General features: G+C 38.6%; 1 protein-coding gene and 7 non-coding genes across 8 annotated transcripts; all 8 read left to right on the plus strand.

Annotated features, from left to right (window-relative positions):
• Positions 1 to 667: 667 nt before the first annotated feature.
• On the plus strand, positions 668 to 18589 carry LOC145992710 (thioredoxin domain-containing protein 17-like). The gene is made up of 3 exons (XM_083129095.1): positions 668 to 1074; positions 12616 to 12697; positions 18060 to 18589. The coding sequence occupies exons 1-3, from the start codon at positions 930 to 932 to the stop codon at positions 18274 to 18276; spliced, it is 444 nt and encodes a 147-aa protein (XP_082985221.1). The 5' UTR covers positions 668 to 929; the 3' UTR covers positions 18277 to 18589.
• Positions 18590 to 21955: 3366 nt separating this feature from the next.
• TRNAI-AAU (transfer RNA isoleucine (anticodon AAU)) lies at positions 21956 to 22029 on the plus strand. The gene has a single exon. It is a non-coding gene; the product is annotated as a tRNA-Ile (tRNA).
• A 428-nt stretch (positions 22030 to 22457) lies between these two features.
• Positions 22458 to 22531, plus strand: TRNAI-AAU (transfer RNA isoleucine (anticodon AAU)). The gene has a single exon. It is a non-coding gene; the product is annotated as a tRNA-Ile (tRNA).
• A 151-nt stretch (positions 22532 to 22682) lies between these two features.
• TRNAI-AAU (transfer RNA isoleucine (anticodon AAU)) lies at positions 22683 to 22756 on the plus strand. The gene has a single exon. It is a non-coding gene; the product is annotated as a tRNA-Ile (tRNA).
• A 496-nt stretch (positions 22757 to 23252) lies between these two features.
• TRNAI-AAU (transfer RNA isoleucine (anticodon AAU)) lies at positions 23253 to 23326 on the plus strand. The gene has a single exon. It is a non-coding gene; the product is annotated as a tRNA-Ile (tRNA).
• A 426-nt stretch (positions 23327 to 23752) lies between these two features.
• Positions 23753 to 23826, plus strand: TRNAI-AAU (transfer RNA isoleucine (anticodon AAU)). Its single transcript has one exon. It is a non-coding gene; the product is annotated as a tRNA-Ile (tRNA).
• A 496-nt stretch (positions 23827 to 24322) lies between these two features.
• TRNAI-AAU (transfer RNA isoleucine (anticodon AAU)) lies at positions 24323 to 24396 on the plus strand. Its single transcript has one exon. It is a non-coding gene; the product is annotated as a tRNA-Ile (tRNA).
• An 882-nt stretch (positions 24397 to 25278) lies between these two features.
• On the plus strand, positions 25279 to 25352 carry TRNAI-AAU (transfer RNA isoleucine (anticodon AAU)). The gene has a single exon. It is a non-coding gene; the product is annotated as a tRNA-Ile (tRNA).
• The last annotated feature ends 64 nt before the right edge of the window (positions 25353 to 25416 follow it).

Raw genomic sequence — 25416 nt, forward strand, 5'->3', positions numbered from 1 at the left:
ACAAATCCTAAATTACAAACACGCAGCGTAAATTAAATAATTGAGTCCCCCCCCCTTTATTTTACCTAAATCCGTTTGGTCACCGTTTGCCCACATTAAAAAATAATGAACAAATAAAGGTACTAATAAATAAATAAGAAATTACATACTCCTTTAGTCGTATGCGGAAAGTTCGCATATGTAAGACGTTTACTACCATACGAATAACGATCTGGAATTTCGAAAGTGAATGTGACGTTTGCCGATCATATGGTTTATTTTTAGAACAGTCACTTTATGATGATATTTTGACAAATCCAGCGACCGGGCCAATGAGGCTATAAACCTTTAATCCCTCTATTGGCATTGTACGTACTACATGTTTTGTTGTTCTGAAACATTGCTTGCCTCCTTCGTAAGACTACGCTTCGCTACTGCATGTTTTCATCTTCCGTCTTGTGTTCCAATGAATGCCCCAACATCCTAACATTGTGGAGTTTAGCACCCAACACATGGAAAATCGGTTTTTCGTTCCTAATACAATAGCTTTCCAGCCTGCTTTCTTCCGTTAACCGTTATAGAATCCCAAGATCAGAGAAGTGAGACGAGACCCCAGATAAGGCATAAAATCAACTTTTCAGACATGACTTGCACAACTGTCAAGCCTTACTGTATTTTGGAAGTAACTTTTGAAACCTAATTTGCTGACTGTCCAGCGATAAATGTAAGAAAATATTCGGTTTCGTCCAATAAACGACTGTTTATCGCTACAAAAACAGTGTAAATGTTACAAAATTTGTCATCGCAACGTATATTTACCTCTAGTAGTTTATCGATGGTATTTACGCTGTTATTAAAGCATTTGATTAAGAACCAATTCCGTGAATATTAAACACTTCTATCAACGCCAAAGAGAAATTGAGTATACTGGAGAAAGGAAAGAAACAGTTATGGTGAAAATATATACTGCATTAGGCTATGATGCTTTCCTCAATTTGCTTAGGGACTTGGAAAAGGCAGAAGAGCCGATTTTTCTTCTGTTTACAGCATCAAGAGGCCCTAAAGGCAAATCTTGGAATTCTGAATGTGAGAAAGGTAAGTCCGTGTGCATTATTATCTCTTTTTCTATGTGACCAGCTAATGTTGTAGAATACGTTTTCATATTTAATTTATTCCTGATAATTTTATGTAACAAATAAATGAGGACTAAAAGTGGTAAACGTTTCCCAAAAGCAAAAGTGTTGGGAAACCGCAAAAAACTGTTTTTCTACATGTGTGGCACTTACAACGTTTACGATTTTCACTCACCCTCAACGTGAAATCTCTTTTGGTACCTTAAATAACATTTTTTTCAATTTATTGTTAGAGAATTTCAGTAACCTCGCTTGGCACTTCCATCGTTCACCAAATCAGCCTGCAGGGAGGGACGTTGACACTCGCGACCTCTTTACACGCCCTTTTGAACTACTTAGAGGGCTACCAGCCACTTTTCACGTTTACCACATTATAAAGCATGGCACATTTCACAGTTTAACGTGAAAAACGGTGTTTCAATTTTTTTGGCACTTACATCGTTTACCACTTTTAGTCTTCAAATATTCATGGCGTAACTAAAAACATATCTCCACACCTCTAGGTAGGATTGTGGGAGAGAGACTGGCAGTCGGGAGATAGGCCAAGGCCCTTACAGGGCTGTAGAGCCACGGGTTATTATTATAACTGAAAACATTGTTCTCGCCCGATACCATACCGAAGAAGAAAAATCCCAAATGAAATTGCCACTTAGCCTTGCTTATTTCAGTGGTGGTATATGTATAAATTTTGCCGCTTGAACCCGGGGCCGTTGACTGGGCGAGTTCTAGCTGTGAAATTGTCTCAGCCAGAGCCTCCGAGATTCGTGTACTTCGTGTCAGTAGCGAAGCGTAGTCTTACGAAGGAGGCAAGCAATGTTTCAGTACAACAAAACATGTAGTACAACGACATGCCGAGGGGAAATATTCAAGGTTTATAGCCTCATTTACCCAGTCGCTGGATTTGTCAAAATATCGTAATAAAGTGACTGTACTAAAAATAAACCATATGATCCGCAAACGTCACATTTACTTTTTAAAAAAAATCCAGGTAACGTTATTCATATGATATTAAACGTTTTGCATATGCGAACTTTCCGCATACGACTAAAGGGAGACGGAATTTCTTACTTACTTATTAGTACCTTTATTTGTTCATTATTATTTAATATGGTCAAACGGTGACCAAACCGATTTAGATAAAAAAAAAATGGGAATCATTTGTTTATTTTACGCTGCATGATGTAATTTAGTATTTTTGGGCACCCTTAAAACCGCATTGGAGTAACTTAAACACTAAATAAAAAGTTAAACACAAACAATAAAAAATTCATTTCAAAGCAAAGAAACACATGCATAGACGATGTACTCACCACAATAAATTTCAAACTTTTGGTGTTGGTCGACCCCCTTCCACGATTTTCATTTTAACACTTATCTCTCTCGAGCTAAACGAAGCAATTTTCAATTACTCAATAATACACCCGCACTTCACATCAACCGTTCCTAAATACGCGTTCATTCCGATAAATTCACAGCACAAAACACGAAGCAACAAACACTCACACTATCCCACGCGCTTTCCACAACTGCAAATGCAAGCATCCACACAAAACACTTTGAAATTCTCTGAAACAACAGAAAGTGATACCAACCTATTTCCTTAATTTTATCCGTCACAAAGGAAAGATATATCAGTTTGGAGATAAAAATTACACGGAGGAATCAGAATCATTTCAGCAGAACGAGTATGTACATTAATATTTAAGTAATAAAGTGTCATTCAATGGCGTGCCCGGCGCGAAGGGGGGGATGGATGGTAGACATAACCCCCTTTTGGCCCAGTATATCTAAGAAAAAATGTCAAAGGAAGGAAAAGATGACAAAATGGGGACCGTAAAAAGACCCTGGGAACACCACTTGCGTCATAATAATAGAACTTAAAACATATTCGGGCCTCCCCGATGGCGCAGTGGTAGTGTCGTCGCCTTGTAATCAAGGGGTTCCGGGTTCAATACCCGGTGGAGGCACAAGTGTTTCAGATCCCATTTTAAACTGTAGGTCCAGTCCCGATTAGCCTTACTGTGCATAAAGTGGACTTAAAACAACAAATCAATCAATCAATCATTAAAACATATTCTTGTGCTCATAATATGCAGAATGTATACGATTTACTTCTATGCCATGTACAAATATCAGTATATAGTTCTTTCTCAGATAGCTTTATTTTCACCCAAAGTTTTATTCAAAAGCAGTCAATTTATTGATTGTAAAATTTGTAAAAGAGATCACTTGAATTACTGCGTAAATAATTTGGCAGTTGCAAACACTGGTAGCGGTGAACACTTCTGGCGTAATTTGAGCTGGACCGACCAGGAAGCAGGGTGCAGGACCAAGGTCCGTCCAATCTTCCCTCCCTCCCTGAGAAAACTCTTCACGGTGGTGCAGAAATTCCACTGCCCCAACTCCCAATGTCAACTTTTTTTACGCGTTTTACATTTCGCGAAATCTAAAATAATTTGTAATATAATATGATATATATGGAATTTAGAACAGTGATAATAACTTCTTTTAGTTATTTTATGACTAACAATTATTATTATATTTGCGATCTTGTTTACGTGTTCATGAAGACAAATATTCGTTACTAGTGTTTGCTGGCAACGTACCCATAGATGAATCCTTCTGCTTTCGGTTGAACTCGGCTATTTTCGGGAATCACGCAAGCTCGGAAAGCACAGCTTTTTGTAGAAGCTTTGTGGACGGGTTCCACCACAATTTCACGCTTCGCCATGTGACTCCTTCGGAGGCCTTATTTTCCCGCAGAACGGCTGCAAGCATTGAGGCTGGTGCTTGCTACAGAGCTGCTGGGGGAGTTTGCGGCCGCATTTTTTCGGGAAATCGAGTGCGATGGAAACTAAATACGGTTAGAACATTAAGTACACTAAATGATATTCGAATTATGCAAGCAGTGCTTGCATTGCTTGTACTATATCTTCGCCTCTGCTTCGTGTATACTCCGTATACGGGCCGCAACCTGTGATGTTAGAAGGACTGATGACTTCAAAGGATTAGTCGTGTGTTTTGGGGAAATACATGTATTTTAATGAGCGAGTTGTTCGAAAAAGAGTTCCTGTAAATGTATATATTTCAGAGTAATAATAATAATTATTATCGCAAATTAAACATAGTTATGTCCAGAGGCCTGCACAAGACCTGGAGCAGACCCGTTCGCGAGACATCGCTCCTGAAATGCCATGCAACCTGCGCAACATCCTCGCTTGAGCAGCTTGTATGCCCACCTGCCCAGATCGTTCCTGGCAGGCATTGTAGACCCGCCGGGTACCCGCAGTCTTACGATACCTAGTAGGTCTCAGTTCGTTCTTTCCATCAACTGCAGACCCCTCCATCTGCATGACGTAGTTGCTTCGAGTAGAAACTGAACCGGGCCCACACCGTTCTGCAGTGTTGCCAACTGCAATAGATTTTCACTACTTAAAAAAGGGAACTCAAAGCTTCGTAAGCCACATCACCAATGAAATGAGATTTACGAATGTTGCTACCCCCCCCCCCACACACACACATTGAAATAGGTTTTCCGTGGCACAGGATCCATAAGTATATGTCGTAAATAACCAATATACGTATATATAGTGATATAGGGCAGGACTGAAACATGTCACGTTCGACGCTGAGGTCGCGAGTCAAACAACACACTGTTCTACTGCGAACACCAGGGCCGTAGCCAGCCAGGGGCATTGCTGTTACCCTCGTTTGGGGGGGGGGGCAAGTACCAACAACAACAACCAACGTAACAACAACAACAATCACAATAATAGTAATAAAGTAGCATGAAAGGCATTATTATCCTCATAAATCACGCAAAAAGGGGGTAGAAGTCGGTTCTCACGCATTTGTGTTGAAACAGAGGATTAGAAATATTTTTTTTCAACACGTCAATTTCACATTAGCTAATAATGGAAAACAAGCACACAAACTGTTTTTGAAAGAAAGAAAGTGCATGATAAATGCATTCCGAATGTACATACATATGGCATGTAAAATTTCCATCTACAATATTTTCTTTTCACATGGAGCGACGTATTACATAATTAATTCATCCAACTTGTAACAAACCAACATTAATAGCAAATAATATCACGGGCCGCCATAGCATTCTCTGTTTTAAAACTTTTCTCACTTAGATCGTTCGGCGCTCAGGGCCGACTCCCGCTACCCCTTTGCTACGGCATTGAACTTGATGAGACTTGTACTTTAATGTTTGACCCCCACCCTGACCCCTCCGCTAGACAATTTCCGTCCAAGGTTGTGAGCAATGCACCCTGCCCCCTCTGGTTGCGCCACTGCGTGCCTGGTTAAGGCACCATGCAATGAAAAACAATTAGTTTTCAGTGAGGAGATTTTTGTTTGCTCGATCATTCATATAGATAAATGAAACTGTAATATTGCGTGCATTTCCTGGCAATAAGATAAAAACTGCTTACGCTGAACTGAAATCGCTAAGTATATAAATTCTCCTTGGAGAAGAAGCTCCTCCTAGGACTTCGTAGGATTTAGTAGCTACGTAAGTAGGCAACACTGGCTGCAGCCGTCCACGTGGTGATGAAACACCTGGAGCGACACCCTGCCGGAGGGCTGTTTCCTTCCAGCAGGTTTTGCAGGCGCCCGGGTCTTGTTGAATGCCCAGGTACCTTGTAAGCGCAGAGCGCCTTGAAGACCAAGAACCCGGGTAAAGACGCAAGTCGACTCGTTGCCGTGGGCAGGCGAGCAGGTAAACCTGTTATCGCGTGCAAGTGGGCAGTGGGTAGGTAAAAGGCAGACTATGCTGGCCTCTAGTTATGTCCTGATCAGTTACAAATAAATTTATGCGTTTATATGTAATACAACGTTTAATTACGTGTTATTAAAAAAAAGTGTGTTCAACCAGTGCGAAGTACGACATTTAAGAACTTCTGTATAGTAATGTTAATTACACGGATGCTGAAACATTATATTCCTTTATTTAAGAATTGACAATCTAGAGAAAGTCTCCAATTTTGTTAATTTTCGGTATACTAACTAATTTTGGCCTCCTAATCACGAATCTGTTGTAAAAAACCGGGGGTCACGTCTGGAAATTGTACATTTTGATGAAACATTGTTCGTTAGCCCCAAAAACCATCCACGGGTAGCCCCACAAACCATTGACATTAGCCCCAAAAACCATCCACGGGTAGCCCCACGAACCATTCACATGAGGTTAGGTTAGTCCTGTTAGGTTAGGTTCCATTAGCACTCATAACAGTGATGAACAATATATCGTTGAGGGTAACCTAAGTAATTGAGGGTAAGAATTGACGAGGGGAAGAATTGACGAGGGGAAGAATTGACAATATAGATAAAGTCTCCAATTTTGTTACTTTTCGGTATACTAACTAATTTTGGCCTCCTAATCACGAATCTGTTGTAAAAAACCGGGGGTTACGTCTGAAAATTGTACATTTTGATGAAACATTGTTCGTTAGCTCCAAAAACCATCCACGGGTAGCCCCACAAACCATTGACGTTAGCCCCAAAAAACCATCCACGGGTAGCCCCACGAACCATTCACACGAGGTTAGGTTAGGCCTGTTAGTTAAGGTTCCATTAGCACTCATTTCACCCCTAAATTCATCGAAAAAATAGGGTTCGTACTACAATTTAACATAAATCATTTTCTTGTAAATCAACTGCGTGGTTGGAAACAATGACAGGAGATTACATTTTCGTTCGAAAAACTACGCATATACACCTATATATATATATAAAAAAATTCAATCGGCTTTTTTTCAAATTTTCAGACGTGACCCGGTTTTTTCCAACAGATTCATGGTTAGGAGGCCAAAATTAGTTAGTATACCGAAAATTAACAAAATTGGAGACTTTCTCTATATTGTCAATTCGCTCCTTCCTTTATTTAACACGAAAATATGTTGATAGATATTCACATGTCCGTATTATTGCTCATACGTTGTCTGAAATGGTCAGTGGTCAGAAGTAGCGAGCTACTTGTAGCGTCACTACTGTAGCTAGCTACAAAATTTGTAGCTGTAGCTGTAGCGACGCTACATTTTGAAAATTGTAGTTGTAGCGGTAGCGAAGCTACAAAATTCCTGTAGTTGTAGCGAAAATTTCGCTACAGCTACATTTTTTCTCAGCATTTTGAGGTGAATTTTGAATGTGGCAACAGTGTCAGAAAAATCGACAATAACCCTTAATTTTGCAGGAGGTTCATAAAGACAGTCTATTAGAGATACAGATTATCTAGATTGTAGATTATAGATGTCTACTTAATTTATTTAATTAGTATCTGAATAATTCATATATCCAGATAACTAACTGACATACGTGTATATGAATATATTCTGGCTAACAGCTACGTTTCTTTAGCTGCATCGCTATTTTGGGGAGAAACATGCCTCGATTGCTGCACCACTGGAAAAAAGTGCCTCGTTTGCTTCACCCGCGGAACAAATCCTGTGGATATTCATGGTGTAAGACACACCAAAATGTCATTAATTGCTGTGCAAGACACAACTTGCAGTGCAAAAACGAGCGATGGATTTTCCACTGCACTGACAAGGGCTCAGTACGTTAACAGCATTGATCATCGTCAGTATATAGGATCTCACCAGCAAGAAATTATTGTTACATGAATGATAGAGTTTCTGGAATTACAATTATTTTGGGATAGTAATTGTTCACAAATTTTAAAATTACAATACGTTTAGAACACTCAGGTTTACACGACAGTTTCCTCAATATTTTTTTCATATTGCAAAAAGTATGTACGAGTTATTGACTTTCCTGCAGAAATGACAATTTTCTTTAGTTAATATACATAGTTTTCAAATTTATGTATTTCTCCTAGTTTTAAGTCACTTTTCTGTAACTTTTGATAATCATGACATCATCATCATCATCATCCTTCGCTGTTTCCTGCCTCTGGCTGGGTCGGCATAGAAGTCAAGCCTCTCCATGTTTTCCTGGTGTTTCACCACTCCTCTCTTTTCAAGGTGATCCAATCTTGTCCTCTTCTCCTAACACTCTCCACTATCTGCTCTTTTCACCGACATCTTGGTCTCCCCCTTGGCCTTATTCCCACTCCATGTGCATTGTAAGCTCTGGTAGTCTTTCTGCATCCATCCTCTTCATGTGTCCGAACCATCTCATCTATGCCTGATCTATTCTGTCCTGAAGCTTCACTACACCCACTGTCTGTCGGATCTCCTCATTTCTTATTCTATCTCTTCTAGTCTTCCTCAAAAGACTCCTTAAAAATTTAATCTCCACTGCCTGCATATTTTCTTTGTCTATCTATGTCATTGTCCAAGTCTCTGCTCCATACATAATTATTGGCATATAGTATGTGTTATATATTACCTTCTTGCATTTCATAGGTACATCCCTGTTCCATATTAATCTTCAAACGCTTTGATGTAGTCCACCGCCCATTTGTCCTCTTCTGTTTACCTCCTCATCTATTCTTCCACTTCTCTCAATCAAGACAATGAGGATGAATGGTTTATTTAATTATTCTCTTATCTATAGTCGCTTTCTGCCACTTTCGGCTAATTGTGAGAACGAGGAAGAATGATGAATGATGAGCAGTGCGAGAAATGGAGGAGCAGGAGGATCTCATCCTCCCAACTTGGCGTCTTTCCTAGTTTTTGTTTTGAGTCCATTTTATGCATAGATAAGCTGATCGAGACTGGATCCTAACCACTATGTGCCTCCGCTGGGTATCGAACCTGGGGCCCTTTGGTAGTCAAAGGGCTCCAGGTACTTTTCATTCAAAATGATGACTTCATATCAGTCTAGAAAAAATGAAATATTTATTCTCAAGAAAAATATGTTTATGTGAACATAAATACGTAATCCTACCAAATTTTGTGTGTGTATAGTTGTAATAATTAATTTGGATAAGTCCTAATTGCAATATTCATATATCAAATTTGAATTGATATGCCACTTGCATAGGTTTGGTATTCTCACATACTATAGTAAAAATAAGTAACTGAAGTAACACTGCTATCAAAATTATGGAATGACTGGAATCATGATAATAAATAACAGAATCTACCTACCAGTAGTAGGGGATTTTTTAATACCCATACGGTTTTCATTTTTTTATGCAGAAGTAGCGCAAAAAGTAGCGAAGTAGCGAGTAGCGAACAGGAGTAGCGTAGCGAGCTACTTTTTGGTAAATGTAGCTGTAGCTGTAGCGAAGCTACATTTTGGAAGAGTAGCTGTAGCTGTACCGAAGCTACTTTTAAAATGTAGCGTTCTGATCACTGGAAATGGTGTTGTTCAAAGTTCAAAGTCACGTCTTAAACATCTTATTAATATTCACTTACTTCTTCAAGCTATGTTCCGGTTTACAAGAATTATGATCATGATGGTATACATCACGTGAAAGGACTTTGTTTAATTTAAATAACATATTTCGCAAATACAGTGGATAATTTTGTACCTTTGTACTCAGTAATGGATGTTATATTTTCCCTTTGTCGATTATTTCTGTCAAAGGCAGGAAGAAATTTTTATTATTATTGCGATGTAGTTAGCGAACTATATAAAAATGTGTACTTGTGTCACCAGCATTTAAGGGAATTGGAAATGTAGAACGAAAATCTGTAGACAAGTTGCTAAAGTGAACATCTACTAGTATATAAGGCATAACGATTCGTTTCGTATACTTGCACAGTCATGTTACATGTTATTTCATGTAACCTATTTGCTTTATTTGTCCTCCTCCGTGGCCGGACGGTCTAAGGCATCATGCTTTGGGAGGCGGCTGCGGGACGGCATGAGTTCGATCCCGGGTTCAGTCTCCGGAATTTTCGGCCTGTGTATAGGGCCGGTGGCAACCCACCATCGTGAGGAAATTGGGGAGCTCCGAGTGAGTGAGCGTAATCCGGTCGCGAAGTCCTACAACGGCTGGGGGTCGGTCGGGCCGACCACCCGGCCCCCTAGTCTGGCTGCAGATCTCCACGCCCCCTTGGTGGCCCGCGTGGGAGGGAGGCCAGCAGTCGGTAGGTAAGCCTTGGCCCAATATTGGGCTGTAGCGCTATAGGGTTTTTATTTGCTTTATTTAAATTTATGCTCTAAATGTCTCAAGTACAAGGGGAAAATATAATTATCAGCTTATATGTCAGCGAATTTTGCATAGTACGATTTCAATACATTGTTAGGGATGAATGAAACACACGAGAACTTATGCCGTATCCTGAAAAACAACCTGTCTCTTGATTTTTACCATATCTAGCTTGTCGACCGAAAAAGGATATAATTATGTATAAGGATTTTAGAATACAAAATTCTTCTAACAATAATCTCCTGATAGAACATGAGGTTTTTATTGTGTTCTGCTTTTTGCTTGGTCTTCTTAATTGAAGTAAGTTGCTTCCATTAATATTATCATTTTTCGTGTGATCGTAAATCCATTTTCATAGGCTTGAATTACTGTTAGATCATTTAAGGTTAGTGTCTGTTCTTAGCATCCATGTATTTCGAATAGGTTAGGCTAGTTACGTTTGTTGCATTAGTATGTGTACATTTTTTCTCTTTGCTTGATGTATAGCTTTTAATACGAAAAATGATTTAAAATATTATATGTAACCTACAACCAAACCATTCAAACTTGTGCGGCCAAAATTCATTCAAATTACACATGGCGATTGAGTTTTCAAAGTTGGAAAGTTTATTTAATACGAAATTCCAATCTTACAAGCTCTTTTCTCAATCTTCGGTATGTAAACTTTTACAAAATTATCTTGCATGCATAACTTGAATCGTAAGTGTTTATTCCACACCAATTCAATAGCAATTATACACTAACGATGATAATTCTTTACGAATTTATAGCAAGTTCCAAATTTAGGATAAAATTTTATCTATATCGCCTTTTTTCCCTTGGTAATTTTTTTTAAAAAAAGTACATTACGCAGAACAGATTTTGCTTTTATCAATATTATTTACATATTTTCTAATCCGTATAACATTTGAAATGTTCTTCAGGTGAAAGCAACGTTCTGAACGAATAAGAAAGGACGATTCAGTCAGAAAAATAAATATTATACTCTTTTAATGCACTTTGTTAAATGTTATATATGGACTATACTTGACTAATCCTGTGACGTCACGGAAGCTGGTGTGAGGCCTGTATATTAGTATCTCGGAGGCCCCGTCTCAGCCCACCATCCGCCAATGGAAATAGTCTTAAGAAATTTTCAGGATAATTTATAGTTAGGGACCTCGACTTTTCGGTGTTATTTATTCCAAAACGTATTATTATTACTATCATTTTTACTTTCTGGTGTTATTTTTCTCAATTTTTTTTAATTTTAGCACAACTTTGTGCCAAATGTACCTAAAATCTTCAAACACCCCCACAAACTTATGTGTAAATTATACTATATCCATATTTGTAATGTTATTAAAAGTAAAAAGAAATTACTCAATTAAAAATATATTATTATTATTATTATTATTATTGATTACATAAAGGAAATTAATTTGTTACTTTATCTCTAAGAGAGAGAAAGCATTCAATACTTACAACTACAGTAATGTGTGTGTGTTTTCGATATTAATCTTAGTAAAGTATATTTAAAATTAAAAGTAATTGGTTATCTTGGGTGTGTTATAACAAAAACTCTCCCCTCCCGGAAATGTTGGTGGGGGATTTTTGATGCCAAGATTGTTGGTGAGGGGGATATCCCCTCCGTCCGTCCCCCCAGGATTTCGCACCCTGACATGACCTACAACACCTGTTCGTGACAGTGTGATTACGTTGAAATTAACACTTCTACACACTGGCGTACCCAGGATTTTCGAAGGGAAAACCCAATTTTGCATTTTCCTGCTTTATACTAATTTTTGATGGTCCCAACATAGCAAAATATAAAATTTTCCTCGATTTTGCATTTTCCTGCATTTTAAGATTTTTCAGCTTGGTCCCTGAAAAACATAAAATTGAGGTTTCACTACTATTTTCAGTAGTCAGTCCTCAGTTTGCTATGTTTTCCTACCTTTGACGTTCTTTCTCTAAGAATATTCGGCCAAAAGGGGGTTACCCCCATCAACCCTTCCTTGGACACGCCACTACAAACCATGGTTTATCTAGGAAACTAGCTTGCAGTTAATTATAGTGTGGTATTTGAAAAAAAAAACAGTGGGGGAAATTCCGGTAACCATTTTTGAAGAGTCAAGAAATTATAACCAACCTGGTTGTTTTTTAAACTAACCAAAACTAATAATTACATTTTAAAAAGGCTCACTGTGACTCAGTATTTCTATTATTTTACTTCTTGAGTTAATGATGGAGATGAAGATAAATGATGAACAGATTAAACGGATAATAGGACGAACACAATCATACTACATCTATGTGCATTGAGCAGGGTTGTTTGAAGCTGGGACCTCTGGCTTCTCAGCGCGTGAAGATGATCCCTGCGCCACAGTAACTGTCTAAGCCTTTTGTATAGAATACAGATATCCTGATGCGCTTTTGTTTTCATTATAGCTGAAACAGCGATTGAAGAGGCTGCACACTTGGCTCCAAAGGACTCCCGTCTTGTGTATGTGCAAGTTGGAAATAAAGCCACGTAAGTTGCGTGACAAAAACAAGTTTTGGTTACAACCAGCTGCAGATGGTGCCGAGGCCGTGTCCCAAAGGTGGAAGACCGTACTTGAAGCGAGCATCCTCCAAGTATGGTCTTGGAGTGCGGTCTTGAAGTCGTGGACTGGAAGTGAAAGTCTTTCGAATTGCACTTCGACTGCAGCGTCAAATACGATCAGTAGATAAAACTGAGTACTCGTTGTTTTCCCCACGTTTTAAACACTTGTTTTTCACCATAGAAATCACGTTGCATTTTCAAATGTTCATACACATACATTCCACACATTAGAAGCACTTTAACCAACAACTTGCAGACCCATAACGTATATTTAACCTGTGTTGCTGGCTTTCTATCTCCGCGATTTTAAACAAACGAACAACGACTGTGGAAATCACGTGACCGAGTCAGCTTCCATCTGTACTGCGAGCTGTGCACTTGCGTACTCCTGTTCTTGGCGCTTTCGAACTGTACTAGGTGACGTCACTTCCGCCAAAGCAATGCTTCAAGTACGTACTTCGTACCTTTCGGACAGAGCCCGAGACGGCCTTGTAAAAAGCGAGACGAGAGCGAGACAAAACCTTTCGAGACTTGTCGAGATTAGAACGAGATCGATACAGACCGAGACGAGACCGAGTCCGAGACTCTCGGTCACGTTCGAAACTTTGGATATCGTAAGCGACTCGCTGCCTGTTGTTTACAGGTAATTTTGCTTAGTGTGCGTGGTTACATATATTCAGGATAAAATTCAGTTGTTGAGGGTTCGTAGCATCGAAACAAGGAGTCAAACAGAAGAGACGTAAATACGATTATTTTTCTTTTCTTAACGACTTCATATGCCGTGAAAGTTTGTGCTGTCACATGCTACATGATAGTTTCAGAACGAAGCGGGACAAAATATAATTTGGTTATGCTTGTAATCAATGCAGCATTTCGAACCGAAACGACACAAGCTATTTTACCAGTCGAACGCAGGCTTGTTCGGCCTGTAATGCCGGTACGGTGTAATAAGTTGTCGCTTCGCTGATTGGCTCCTTCTCAAGCGCCATGTTTCGTGTGTCGCTTGGGTCTGTAATCTGGGAGATTTCAGATAGGCGACGCACAACAGGGAACAGCAGGTCGGTAGGTGCCGGGACTTGCCCCGAGTTGATACCTTCCTGGAGATGAGGCCTGCTCGAGAAAATGTTTATAAAGTACGACGCCGCGCCACTGTGTGTGTGTGTATATATATTATATGTGTGGGGGGAGGAGATATAGTTTTGAAAATGCAACAAAGTGAGTATTTGTTAAATTTTCCAGCCAAAGAATGAGATATTTAAAGGGAGTTATACAGGGTGTCATTTTAATGGCGCCCACGGACCACGGAAACGTATAGAGGACATCAAAACAAACAACTTTTCTCAGTAACATTTTTCTCGTTGGTGCGTCATTTCGGCGCTACAGTCGTTCAAAAAGCCCGTTTTGCCGCCTGAATGCTGGCAACCACACACAACATTTGATTGCATTTGTGGCGTCATATCCCGTCGTGAAGCGATGCGTTCCAGGGTTGCCAGGAACACACATACTCTGTGAAAAATGACATAGCTACAATCAGCCACATTATGTACCGTAACACAAAACGAGAAAACACGTTCTGTAACCTAACAGGAAGTAAACAAACGATACGAAAAATGGTAGAAAGAAAATAAAATTCAAGTGGAAGTGGTCATATCGAATTTTGTCTCAGCTTACATGTCAAATATTTGCAAATCTAGTTACCAAGTTGGCATCTACAATTTAGTCTATCCACTTCGTCCTTCTGATACTAATTGTCTGTGACACACTGAACAGATGACAAAATAGAAATGAAAGAACTCAAAATTCCAAACGTAAGCAACAGATAATATAATGTATATTCAGAGCATTATGAGCCAAGTGGTAAAAATGATTGAAAATACAGGGATATAAGTAGTAGTAAAACTACAAGCTCTAAGACGACTATGTGTTTATCTATGCACCGGATACACATGTAATAGTTTGCATCTGTGAACAGGGCAGTATATTCGGTACTGATTCATCATTAGATTGTTACTGTGGTTGTACGTGTTTTAGTTGTAATGTAACGACGTGAACCTCGGATACTTCCGTTATCAGCACAAAAGTACCGCATGGCATCTGGACACAAACCTGTAGATATCAACCTTGCAACGAGATTTGCAAATATTTAACATGTAGTTGGGCGTAAACAGCCACGTGTAAGCTGTAAGTCCAATAAAATTTATAGTTCTTGATATTTTAGATGTAGGCTGAGACAAAATCCGACATTGACATTTCATTTTGAATAAGATTTTTACCATTTCTCGTATCGTTGGTTCACTTCCCTCTTCCCCTGAGATGACTGCTGATCTTCTGGCTGGTAGGCTATGATGTTCGGTCTGCTGGACCCGTTTCTCGCTTCGTTTTACAGCTAATAATGTGGTTGGTAGTTCGTCATTTTTCACAACATTTGTGTGTTCCTTGCAACCCTGCCGTGCGCTGTTTCGCCGGAGGATATGACGTCACAGGTACGATCAAATGTTGTGTTGGGTTGCCAGCATCCAGGCGGCAAAACGGTCTTTTTTGAACGGCTGTAGCGTCGAATCGACGCACCAACGAGAAAAATGTTACTGGGAAAAGTTGTTTGTTTTGATGGCCTCTATACGAATCTGTGGTCCGTGGGCGCCATTAAAATGACACCCTGTATAAAGAACTAACCATCTGGTATAACTTGATCTATAACTTATAACTGAAATTCTATAAAAAGGGGACGGGGCCAGTGGCGTACCGTCCTACATTTTTGAAGGGGGTACAGTACCCCCTAAATCCCTGATCCAACCTGTGCCCATTGTAACCCCCTCATGTAATCTGACAGTAGCAAGGTACTGTTGTTCAAAGAAACTATTTTTTAGTGGCTCTTCAAAGAAATTACATTTTAGTAGCTAGACACAAAAAGTTATTTTGTTTACAAACATTATCTTCCTTTCGAAAAGAATTAAAACCACTGTAAACCTATTGTACTATACATTGTGGTACCAGTTTGTTCATTTGATCTGTACTCTGAGAAAACTTTTCTAAGGGCATGAAAATGAGTGTAAAAGGTTGATTATGATAAAGTTTGGTTTTAGAAAATTAAAATCTTCAGCTTCTCTGTCAAGGGGGGGTACACAATTCTAAAGAAGTAATGGATTGTAAGATAAGATATAAATATGCTTCAGAAGAGTAGCGTTGAACTTCACTTTCGAATTTTTCAAATGGAATTTTCAGAAACTACGAGTATATAATTCCACTACAAAATATTACTTACATGTTATCGAAACTATACGGTAAAGTTTGAATATTTTTTTTTCAATAATAAGTTTCAGAAAATAAATTTTACATCGGAATGAGTAAATGAGAAAGCTTGTTCTGAGCTAATTTTTAACAGAAAAAGAGTACGAAATGGGCAAAATTTATCAAGTCTAAAAATTCAACATTCGAAACTGAACAACTAAATATACCTCTGCCTAATTCTGACAATTTATGGATATGGTCATTCGACGTTCTTCTACACAATTATGTCGGAGAAATAGGTGACTATTATTGCATTTTAATGCAATTCCCTGATGCTAAGAAATCGTTAGGTTTTGTCGATTTTCTACACCTACCAATAATGGGACAAATCAAATGAGACTGACGCATCACAGACATCAAGGATGGTAGAAAGACCATGAAATTTTGTTTACTAACTTCAATAAAACCATAAGAAATAATAAATATTTCATAACTATTTAATAACAAAAGTTCATTTTTCAAGTCACTCTTGGTCAAAATTTTCTTTGTGCGATTGTCACAAAAGATGTTATTGTGGATTTTTACTACTTCCGAAACATAAATTAAAGCTTTTCATATTCCGTATGAAATTCCGTTCATATTTTCATCACTTTGCTCACAAATAAAGCACAGAAAATACCATGGAATTTTAACAAATAAATAATTCGTAGATATTTCTATGATCCTGCGCAGCCAAGTTGGAATAATGAAAAGCAATAGAATGAAACGACAGACTGAAATACTCCCATCGGTTTATGTCTTATTTAGTATTTAGCAGCTAATGTCTTCAGTTTTTCTGGATCTCCCTAATTTGTTTCTTAACTTTGTCAGAGGATGTTTGGAAAAGTATAGTTAAACCTATCTGTAGAGATTATGTTGAAAATAAATACGGTCCTGACATACGGTCTCAGTTTCACCTCGAATTTACATAACTATGCTAGTTATTCAGACATAAAAAGCGGATATCTACCTGATTATTGACAGATAAGTCACATATTTTGTTTATCCTAATTGCAATTATCAGTCAGTTCAGTTACTGGACCTAAAATAAACTTTGACAAAATTTTGAGTCGAGACCGAGACGAAAATGAGAGCAAACATTTACAACAGGTTTTAAAAACATATAACATATCTTTAAAATAACCATAAAATTCTCAATAAATATATAGCCTAAATAGAAAAAAAAACTCTTTATGCGAATTTTGCATTATAAAACAGGAAACCCATGTTTGCTGTTCTAAAATCGTATATCCGATGCTCCCCTACACATACTTACACCCCCCCTCCACCACACACACACACACACACACACACACACACCCCACACACACACACACACACACACACACATATATATATATAATGCGCGCATGTGTGTGTGTGGTACTCGAATTTTGTACCCCCTCAAATGGAAAACATTCCTGCGCCACTGGACGGGGCTACGATGAGATTAGATCCGAGCTTGCACATAATTCCGGGACCGCTGACGTCATAACACACCTAATTTGATATATGCAAGCAGTAATGTAAGCGTAACAAAAAAAAAAAATTTCCATTCTGTGGATACTATCTGCCTAAATCGAATACAATAAAAGCAAGGGGAGTGTAAGACACCGAAATTTCAAACTCCCTTCCACGTCGGACTACATTTTGCAGACTAGCGAGGTTCTGGCATCTGGGCTCTTGCTCTCTGCTTGTGGATTTGTGATTGTCTTTTCATCCATTTCATCTTATCACCATTCATCCTCATTTTCGCGATTAGTCAAAATTGGTAGAAAAAGCGAAGAAAAATCAATCAATCATCAGTATGGGAGATATTACTCCGAAGCGGCAAGCGACATATATCGCTCGAGAACGAGCCAATTAGTAGCAAGGTTCCACATTCGCAGTGGCGTCACAAGGCGCATAAAACTGCATTTGATTGGTTAGTCTTATACGAAAAGCGACACGTGCAGCTCGTCGCTTGAATGTGAACGCTCCTTACGTGAATGGCTTTTCACAAGTTTGCGATTATTTATTTCAGATGGGAGGACCCGAAATGTTTCTTCCGCAAGGATCCTGTCGTTCAGTTGCAGGCTCTGCCAACACTGTTTCTTTGGGGAAGCCGGCTGAAGTTACAGGAAAGGCAGTGCAGTGAACTAGAATCACTGAGAAAATTTTTCGAGGCAGCATCTAGGACAGCAGAAGACACTCCTCGGCAAGAATATGTGGAATATGTTCAGACGCAAGATAAATCTTAGGCGATAGAAAAATGGGGGACACTTCTTTCCAATAATTTCAAACTATACTTGGAACAATGGAGTGCTAACTATAATAGGGCTGGATCAAGAACTTGCGAACAATTTGAAAACAAACCAAACCACGAAGCACTTCAATTCTGAAATTGATCTACAAGTAGAATTTTCTCTCCTATCTAAGTATTGTACAGATGTTCTGATGGTTGTGTTAAGCTTAATATTAAATGAGAATACGTAACTTGTAGAGTAGAGGACACTTTCAAAAAATTACTCTATAATTGTATTGAAATCGAAAATTAAAATGCCTAAATATTAATGGTACTACCATAGAAATCGTTAAGAATTATTCATTTTATTCTTTGATACATAATTGATTATATACTCGGCTCACTACGTATAATAATGTTTATATAGCGGATAACAAACGATTCATCAGTGAATACACTGCCCGACCTAAAGTGCAGGTACTAATTAAACATCAAATAGTTAATGCACAAACCGATCCTTTCCCTAAACAGCCGCCCCCTGAACGGAGTGGTTAGCACATCGCATTACGACGACAGGAGTCCCGGGTTCGAATCCCGGCCTGGGCATGAAGTTTGTAAGTGTCCAGTCATCACTATTATCAGTCATTCCCATTCTCGCAAATTAGCCAAAGGTGGCACAAAAAGCGAAGTAAAATAAAGCAAATCAATCAATCAATTGAACCTTTCCCTGAACACAAGTGAAAACAACAAAGCAGCGAAATACGATTAGAAGTAAAATCCCCTGTGATGGCACACTTGCCATTCTCTTGAGACTTTCAAAAACGATTTCAACCAAAGCGACTCGTGTTGGTTTCACTTATATGGAAGAAGTGTATAAGACCGGTGGCAACCCACCATCGTGAGGAAATTGGGGAGCTACGAGTGAGTAGCGTAACCCGGTCTCAGAAATCTCCTGTAGCGGCTGAGGGTTCGACGTGCTGACTCCATGTCACCCAATTACCGGTTGAACATCTCAACACCTCTAGGTAAGATTGTGGGAGAGAGACTGACTGTAACATGGGGCTTTATATGATGAAACAGAATTATATTCTGGCGACATTAGTGACATCATCGTAAGTTTATTACGCAGTGTACAATAAATAGCATAAGTACAGGATAATGTATGTTTATTACTAATTTATAAACACGTTAAAATACGAAACACTCCAATTTCCTCGATATCTATCATCATTTCTCCCTCTTTCTTCCAAAGACCCTCTTTCATATATTCCATTGTTCCTTCCTACGTCTCTTCTTTCTGCACCTGGTCTCTGATTTCTAACGTCCATTCTTCTTACATCAAATTCCTGTCTCCTGAAATTTGTTTTTGAACGCCTTTCTTCTTCTGAATGTTGCCTCTTTCCATAGAATCTTTCTTCCTTATCGTTCCAGGAATTCTGAGTTTTTCTTAGTACATCTTTGTTTCTTAGATATTCAATCAAATAATTCCACTGTTTTTATCTTAACCGATGCTATAGCTCTCTGTATTCTTATCGGCAATGTTGTGACTACTTGTTTAACCAGATCCTCTTCACTGCATCTTTCCTTTAGGTTTTTGAAGCTTCTAAGAGTCTCCAATGTATGTTCTTCCAGGCTGTGGACTTTTGACCAATCTACATATCTTCTTTTTAATGCTTCTTGTTGCCTTTCCTTTATGTCTTCATTGCAGTAGTAATTCACGAATTTTCGGCTGAACTCCTTAAAATTTCTGAATTTGTGCTGATTTAGTTCATACCATCGTGCTCCCGACTGTTCAAAACATGTCTGTATGACGTTCAAAATCATTCCTTCGGAGATCCTCATCAGTCTGAATTTGTTGTTAGTTCCCTTATAAACTTTCTGGGACATTTAACAGATATATTCCCGTTGAATTTTGGAAGATGCTGCAATTCTTGTGGCCTAGGTATCCTGGTCCTATAGTTCTCCTCTCTCGGGAATTCATTTTCCATTATGTCTAAGAGCCTTTCACTATTACTTCCCTCTTTGCTACTTTTCCAATTCCTTTTCTTCTGACGTCCTGGTATTCTATATCTCTTATGCTTCTCTTCTTCCTCCGCCGTCGATTCATCGCTTGAACTCTCTTCTCTCAGACCTTTCTTAACATTCGTCTCTTCACTTTCTCGAAACCTAGGTTTTATGTTTCCTTCTTTGACGAATAGCTTTCCTAACTTCCTTTCTACTTCTTCTACTTTCTTTTCTGTCTTCTCTATCCTTGACACTGCCCCATTTAATTTTCTGTCCAATTCCTTTCCCTTCTTATCTGTGGCATTCATTTCATTTCGATTTTCCGCAATGTCCTTCTCCATGCTTATTTATTAGCGAAAAGCATGCAGCCACGTTATAATTGAGATCGCTTCCTAGTTTGCCAGTGCTAATATGGCTCTTGCACTGTGTAAAAACAATGTTCCTTTAGGAATCTTTTTAGATGTAACTTGTAAGCGTATACCATTATATGTTACCCCTTTTTGGTAGGATGTGATATTGTGTAATTCCATATGTAAGTCATTCCTTCGCCTGGTGTTGTAGGCGTGGTAGTACTTATTTGCTGTGTGTGTATTTTGACAAATTTTCATGCTTGTTAGGATTTCATATAGGTATATGCATGGAACTGGCAATATCTGTAATTCCTGAAATAATGATTTGCATGGTGCATCTGTTGGAGCATTTGCTAGAATTCTAACAGCTCTCTTTTGTAGTCTGAATAATGTAATGCTTTTGTTCATGTTCCCCCAGAAAATTATGCCGTACCGTAATACAGAGTGAATGATGCCATAGTATAGTGTTTTTGCTGCTTCTAGATTTACTACATTTCTTACTGTTCTTATCGCATAACAAAACCCACTAACCTTGTTTGCTGTAGCTTCAATGTGTAGATACCACTTTAAATTTTCAGACAGTTGTACGCCAAGAAATTTTATGTTAGATACATATTCTATGTCCTGATCTTGAAAGTTAATTTCTGGAGTTTCACTGCTACAGCTGTTGATTTGAAATCTAATTGCATTTGTTTCTTTAGTGTTTACCACAAGACCATTTTTTTCTATCCACTCCGAGATGTGCGTGATTGTATTCTTTACGTTGTGTTTTAACCGTTCTGTGTTTGTTCCTGCTATAAGAACAGTTGTATCATCAGCAAAGAGAGTTGTGTTTGCATCTTTACAGATTTGTGGAAGGTCATTGATGTAAATTAAAAATGTATCGATTCTTAACACAAGTGTGTGACTTTCTAATCAGGATTGTGTGTGACTCCATTTTACTGTTATTTCCATCGTCACATTCTTTCCCTCTAAAAACATTTATCATCAATTTCTGAAGATAGGTAAATTTTTAAGAATTTAAAATTCGGTGTGTTGAATGGATTTAGTGAATTTTAGAGTCTATTAATGTTGATCCATCAAGGTGCTAGGAGAATGTGCATGTGTTTATGAGAAACAATTAGATGGCGTGGAAAAAATTAGTCATGTTACAGAAAAGTGAAATTTCTATTGCTGGTGCTTACTATTCAAGAAACCCTCTTTCAAGACAAACGATTCTACGATGGATGATACCATTTGGAGACAATTTCGCATTACAGAGTATTCTTTGGAGTGACTTCATGGCCAAGAACTGTCTCAATTCACATCGCTTATTTGTTCTCTAATTTCTCTTCGTGTAATGGCCGGTTAGCTCAGCTGGTTAGAGCGTCGTGCTAATAACGCGAATGTCATGGGTTCCATCCCCACACTGGCCAGGTTCATAAATCTTATATTTTTCGATATGTTCGATGTTCAATGTAAAAATAATGGTACGAAGTTCTGTATCATATCCAAGTTACACAATGGAGATATTACTGGTATTTTTAAGAAGAGAAAGTTAATCGTTAGAGCGTTTCTTATGCGTTATCCTGAATATGTCTTCTTGATACAACTCTCTGAAATTACAGGATATTTTGACTTCCGTCAAGAAAACGTAAAATTATTTCTGTAATGTTTTTGTCTTTCTGATCCGGAATTTTGCATGACATGGTGATAAAGGGATGTCAATAAATAAAAGATCGTTGGTACACTCCACATGACAATGATATTCTCTGGAGCACTGTGGAATCATATCGACAAACTACGGGGGAAGTTGATTGATTGAAGTTATTTGCACAAGACGGGTATGTCAAGGCACTCACTTGGCCGGTTAGCTCAGCAGGTTAGAGCGTCGTGCTAATATCGCGAATGTCGTTGGTTCTATCCCCACACTGGCCAGGTTCCTAAATCTTATGTTTTCCGATATGTTGATTCACTCCATATGACAGTGATATTCTCGGGAGCACTGTGGAATCATATCGACAAACTACGGGGGAAGTTGATTGATTGAAGTTATTTGCAAAAGACGGGTATGTCAAGGCATTCACTTGGCCGGTTAGCTCAGCTGGTTAGAGCGTCGTGCTAATAACGCGAATGTCGTGGGTTCGATTCCCACACTGGCCATAAGTTTTTGTGAATATATAGAGAACTGATTCTTTCTCTGAAAGCATGATGTAAAGGAGAAACCCAGATCCGATCGAAACTTGAATAGGGGATTGATCCCCTTTGAAGGTATACTCACGCCACCGTCAAGAGGTTCAACAACAATTTCAACTCGTGTTTCCAATAGGTTACATTTATTTAAAATGTATCGATTCTTAACTCAACAAGTGTATGACTTTTTATTCAGGATTGTGTGTAACTCCATTTTACTGATAATTACATCCTCACATTCTTTTCCCATTGACTTGGAAAAAACTAGTCAAGTTTCAGAAAAGTGGCATTGCTATTGCTGGTGCTTACTATTCAAGAAACCCTCTTGCAACACAAACGATTTTACGATGGATGATATCATTTGGAGACAATTTCGTATTACAGAGTATTTTTTGGAGTGACTTCATTATCAAAAACTGCTTGAATTCACATCGTTAATTTTCTTGCTAATTTCTGTTCGTGTAATGGCAAATTAGTTCAGCTGGTTAGAGCGTCGTGCTAATAACGCGAATGTCGTGGGTTCGATCCCCACACTGGCCAGATTCATAAATCTTATATTTTTAGATATGTTGGATGTGCAATGTAAAAATAATGGTACGAAGTTCTGTATCATATCCAAGTTACACAATGGAGATATTACTGGTATTTTTAAGAAGAGAAAGTTAATCGTTAGAGCGTTTCTTATGCGTTATCCTGGATATGTCTTCTTGATACAACTCGCTGAAATTACAGGAAATTTTGACTTCCGTCAAGAAAACGTAAAATTATTTCTGTAATGTTTTTTTTTCTGATCCGGACTTTTGCATGACATGGTGATAAAGGGATGTCAATAAATAAAAGATCGTTGGTACACTCCACATGACAGTGATATTCTCGGGAGCACTGTGGAATCATATCGACAAACTACGGGGGAAGTTGATTGATTGAAGTTATTTGCACAAGACGGGTATGTCAAGGCACTCACTTGGCCGGTTAGCTCAGCTGGTTAGAGCGTCGTGCTAATAACGCGAATGTCGTGGGTTCGATCCCCACACTGGCCATAAGTTTTTGTGAATATATAGAGAACTGATTCTTTCTCTGAACGCCTGATGTAAAGGAGATACCCAGAACCCATCGAAACTTGAATAGGGGATTGATCTCCTTTGAAGGAATACTAATGTCACCGTCAAGAGGTTCAACAACAATTTCAACTCGTGTTGCCAATAGGTTACATTTATTTAAAATGTATCGATTCTTAACTCAACAAGTGTGTGGCTTTTTATTCAGGATTGTGTGTAACTCCATTTTACTGATATTTCCATCGTCACATTCTTTTCCCATTGACGTAGAAGAAACTAGTCAAGTTTCATAAAAGTGGCATTGCTATTGCTGGTGCTTACTATTCAAGAAACCCTTTTTCAACACAAACGATTTTACGATGGATGATATCATTTGGAGAAAATTTCGTATTACAGAGTATTTTTTGGAGTGACTTCATTATCAAAAACTGCTTCAATTCACATCGTTAATTTTATTTCTAATTTCTCTTCGTGTAATGGCCGGTTAGCTCAGCTGGTTAGAGCGTCGTGCTAATAACGCGAATGTCGTGGGTTCGATCCCCACACTGGCCAGGTTCATCAATCTTATATTTTTCGATATGTTGGATGTTCAATGTAAAAATAATGGTACGAAGTTCTGTATCATATCCAAGTTACACAATGGAGATATTACTGGTATTTTTAAGAAGAGAAAGTTAATCGTTAGAGCGTTTCTTATGCGTTATCCTGGATATGTCTTCTTGATACAACTCTCTGAAATTACAGGATTTTTTTAACTTCCGTCAAGAAAACGTAAAATTATTTCTGTAATGTTTTTTTTTCTGATCCGGACTTTTGCATGACATGGTGATAAAGGGATGTCAATAAATAAAAGATCGTTGGTACACTCCACATGACAGTGATATTCTCGGGAGCACTGTGGAATCATATCGACAAACTACGGGGGAAGTTGATTGATTGAAGTTATTTGCACAAGACGGGTATGTCAACGCACTCACTTGGCCGGTTAGCTCAGCTGGTTGTCGACCTCCGTGGCGGAGTGGTTAGCAGAGCGCGCTACAACGCCAGGGGTTCTGGGTTCGAGTCCCGGGTAAGGCATGGGTATTTGAGTTCGTCCAGTTGATAAGAAACAACGAAAAATGTAAGAATTGAAAAGTGTGAAAGTGAGATAAAGAGTGAATGGTGGGGGATACCTCCGTGTAGGGGTTATTTCCTTTATTTAAAAAGAAAGAAAAAAAAAAAAAGCTGGTTAGAACGTCGTGCTAATAACGCGAATGTCGTGGGTTCTATCCCCACACTGGCCAGGTTCCTAAATCTTATGTTTTCCGTTATGTTGATTCACTCCATATGACAGTGATATTCTCGGGAGCACTGTGGAATCATATCAACAAGCTACGGGAGAAGTTGATTGATTGAAGTTATTTGCACTAGACGGGTATGTCAAGGCACTCACTTGGCCTGTTAGCTCAGCTGGTTAGATCGTCGTGCTAATAACGCGAATGTCGTGGGTTCGATCCCCACACAGGCCAGGTTCATAAATCTTATATTTTTCGATATGTTGGATGTTCAATGTAAAAATAATGGTACGTAGTT

Source organism: Lepisma saccharinum, chromosome 9, assembly GCF_977018435.1.
Source record: "Lepisma saccharinum chromosome 9, izLepSacc3.1, whole genome shotgun sequence".
NCBI lineage: Eukaryota > Metazoa > Arthropoda > Insecta > Zygentoma > Lepismatidae > Lepisma > Lepisma saccharinum.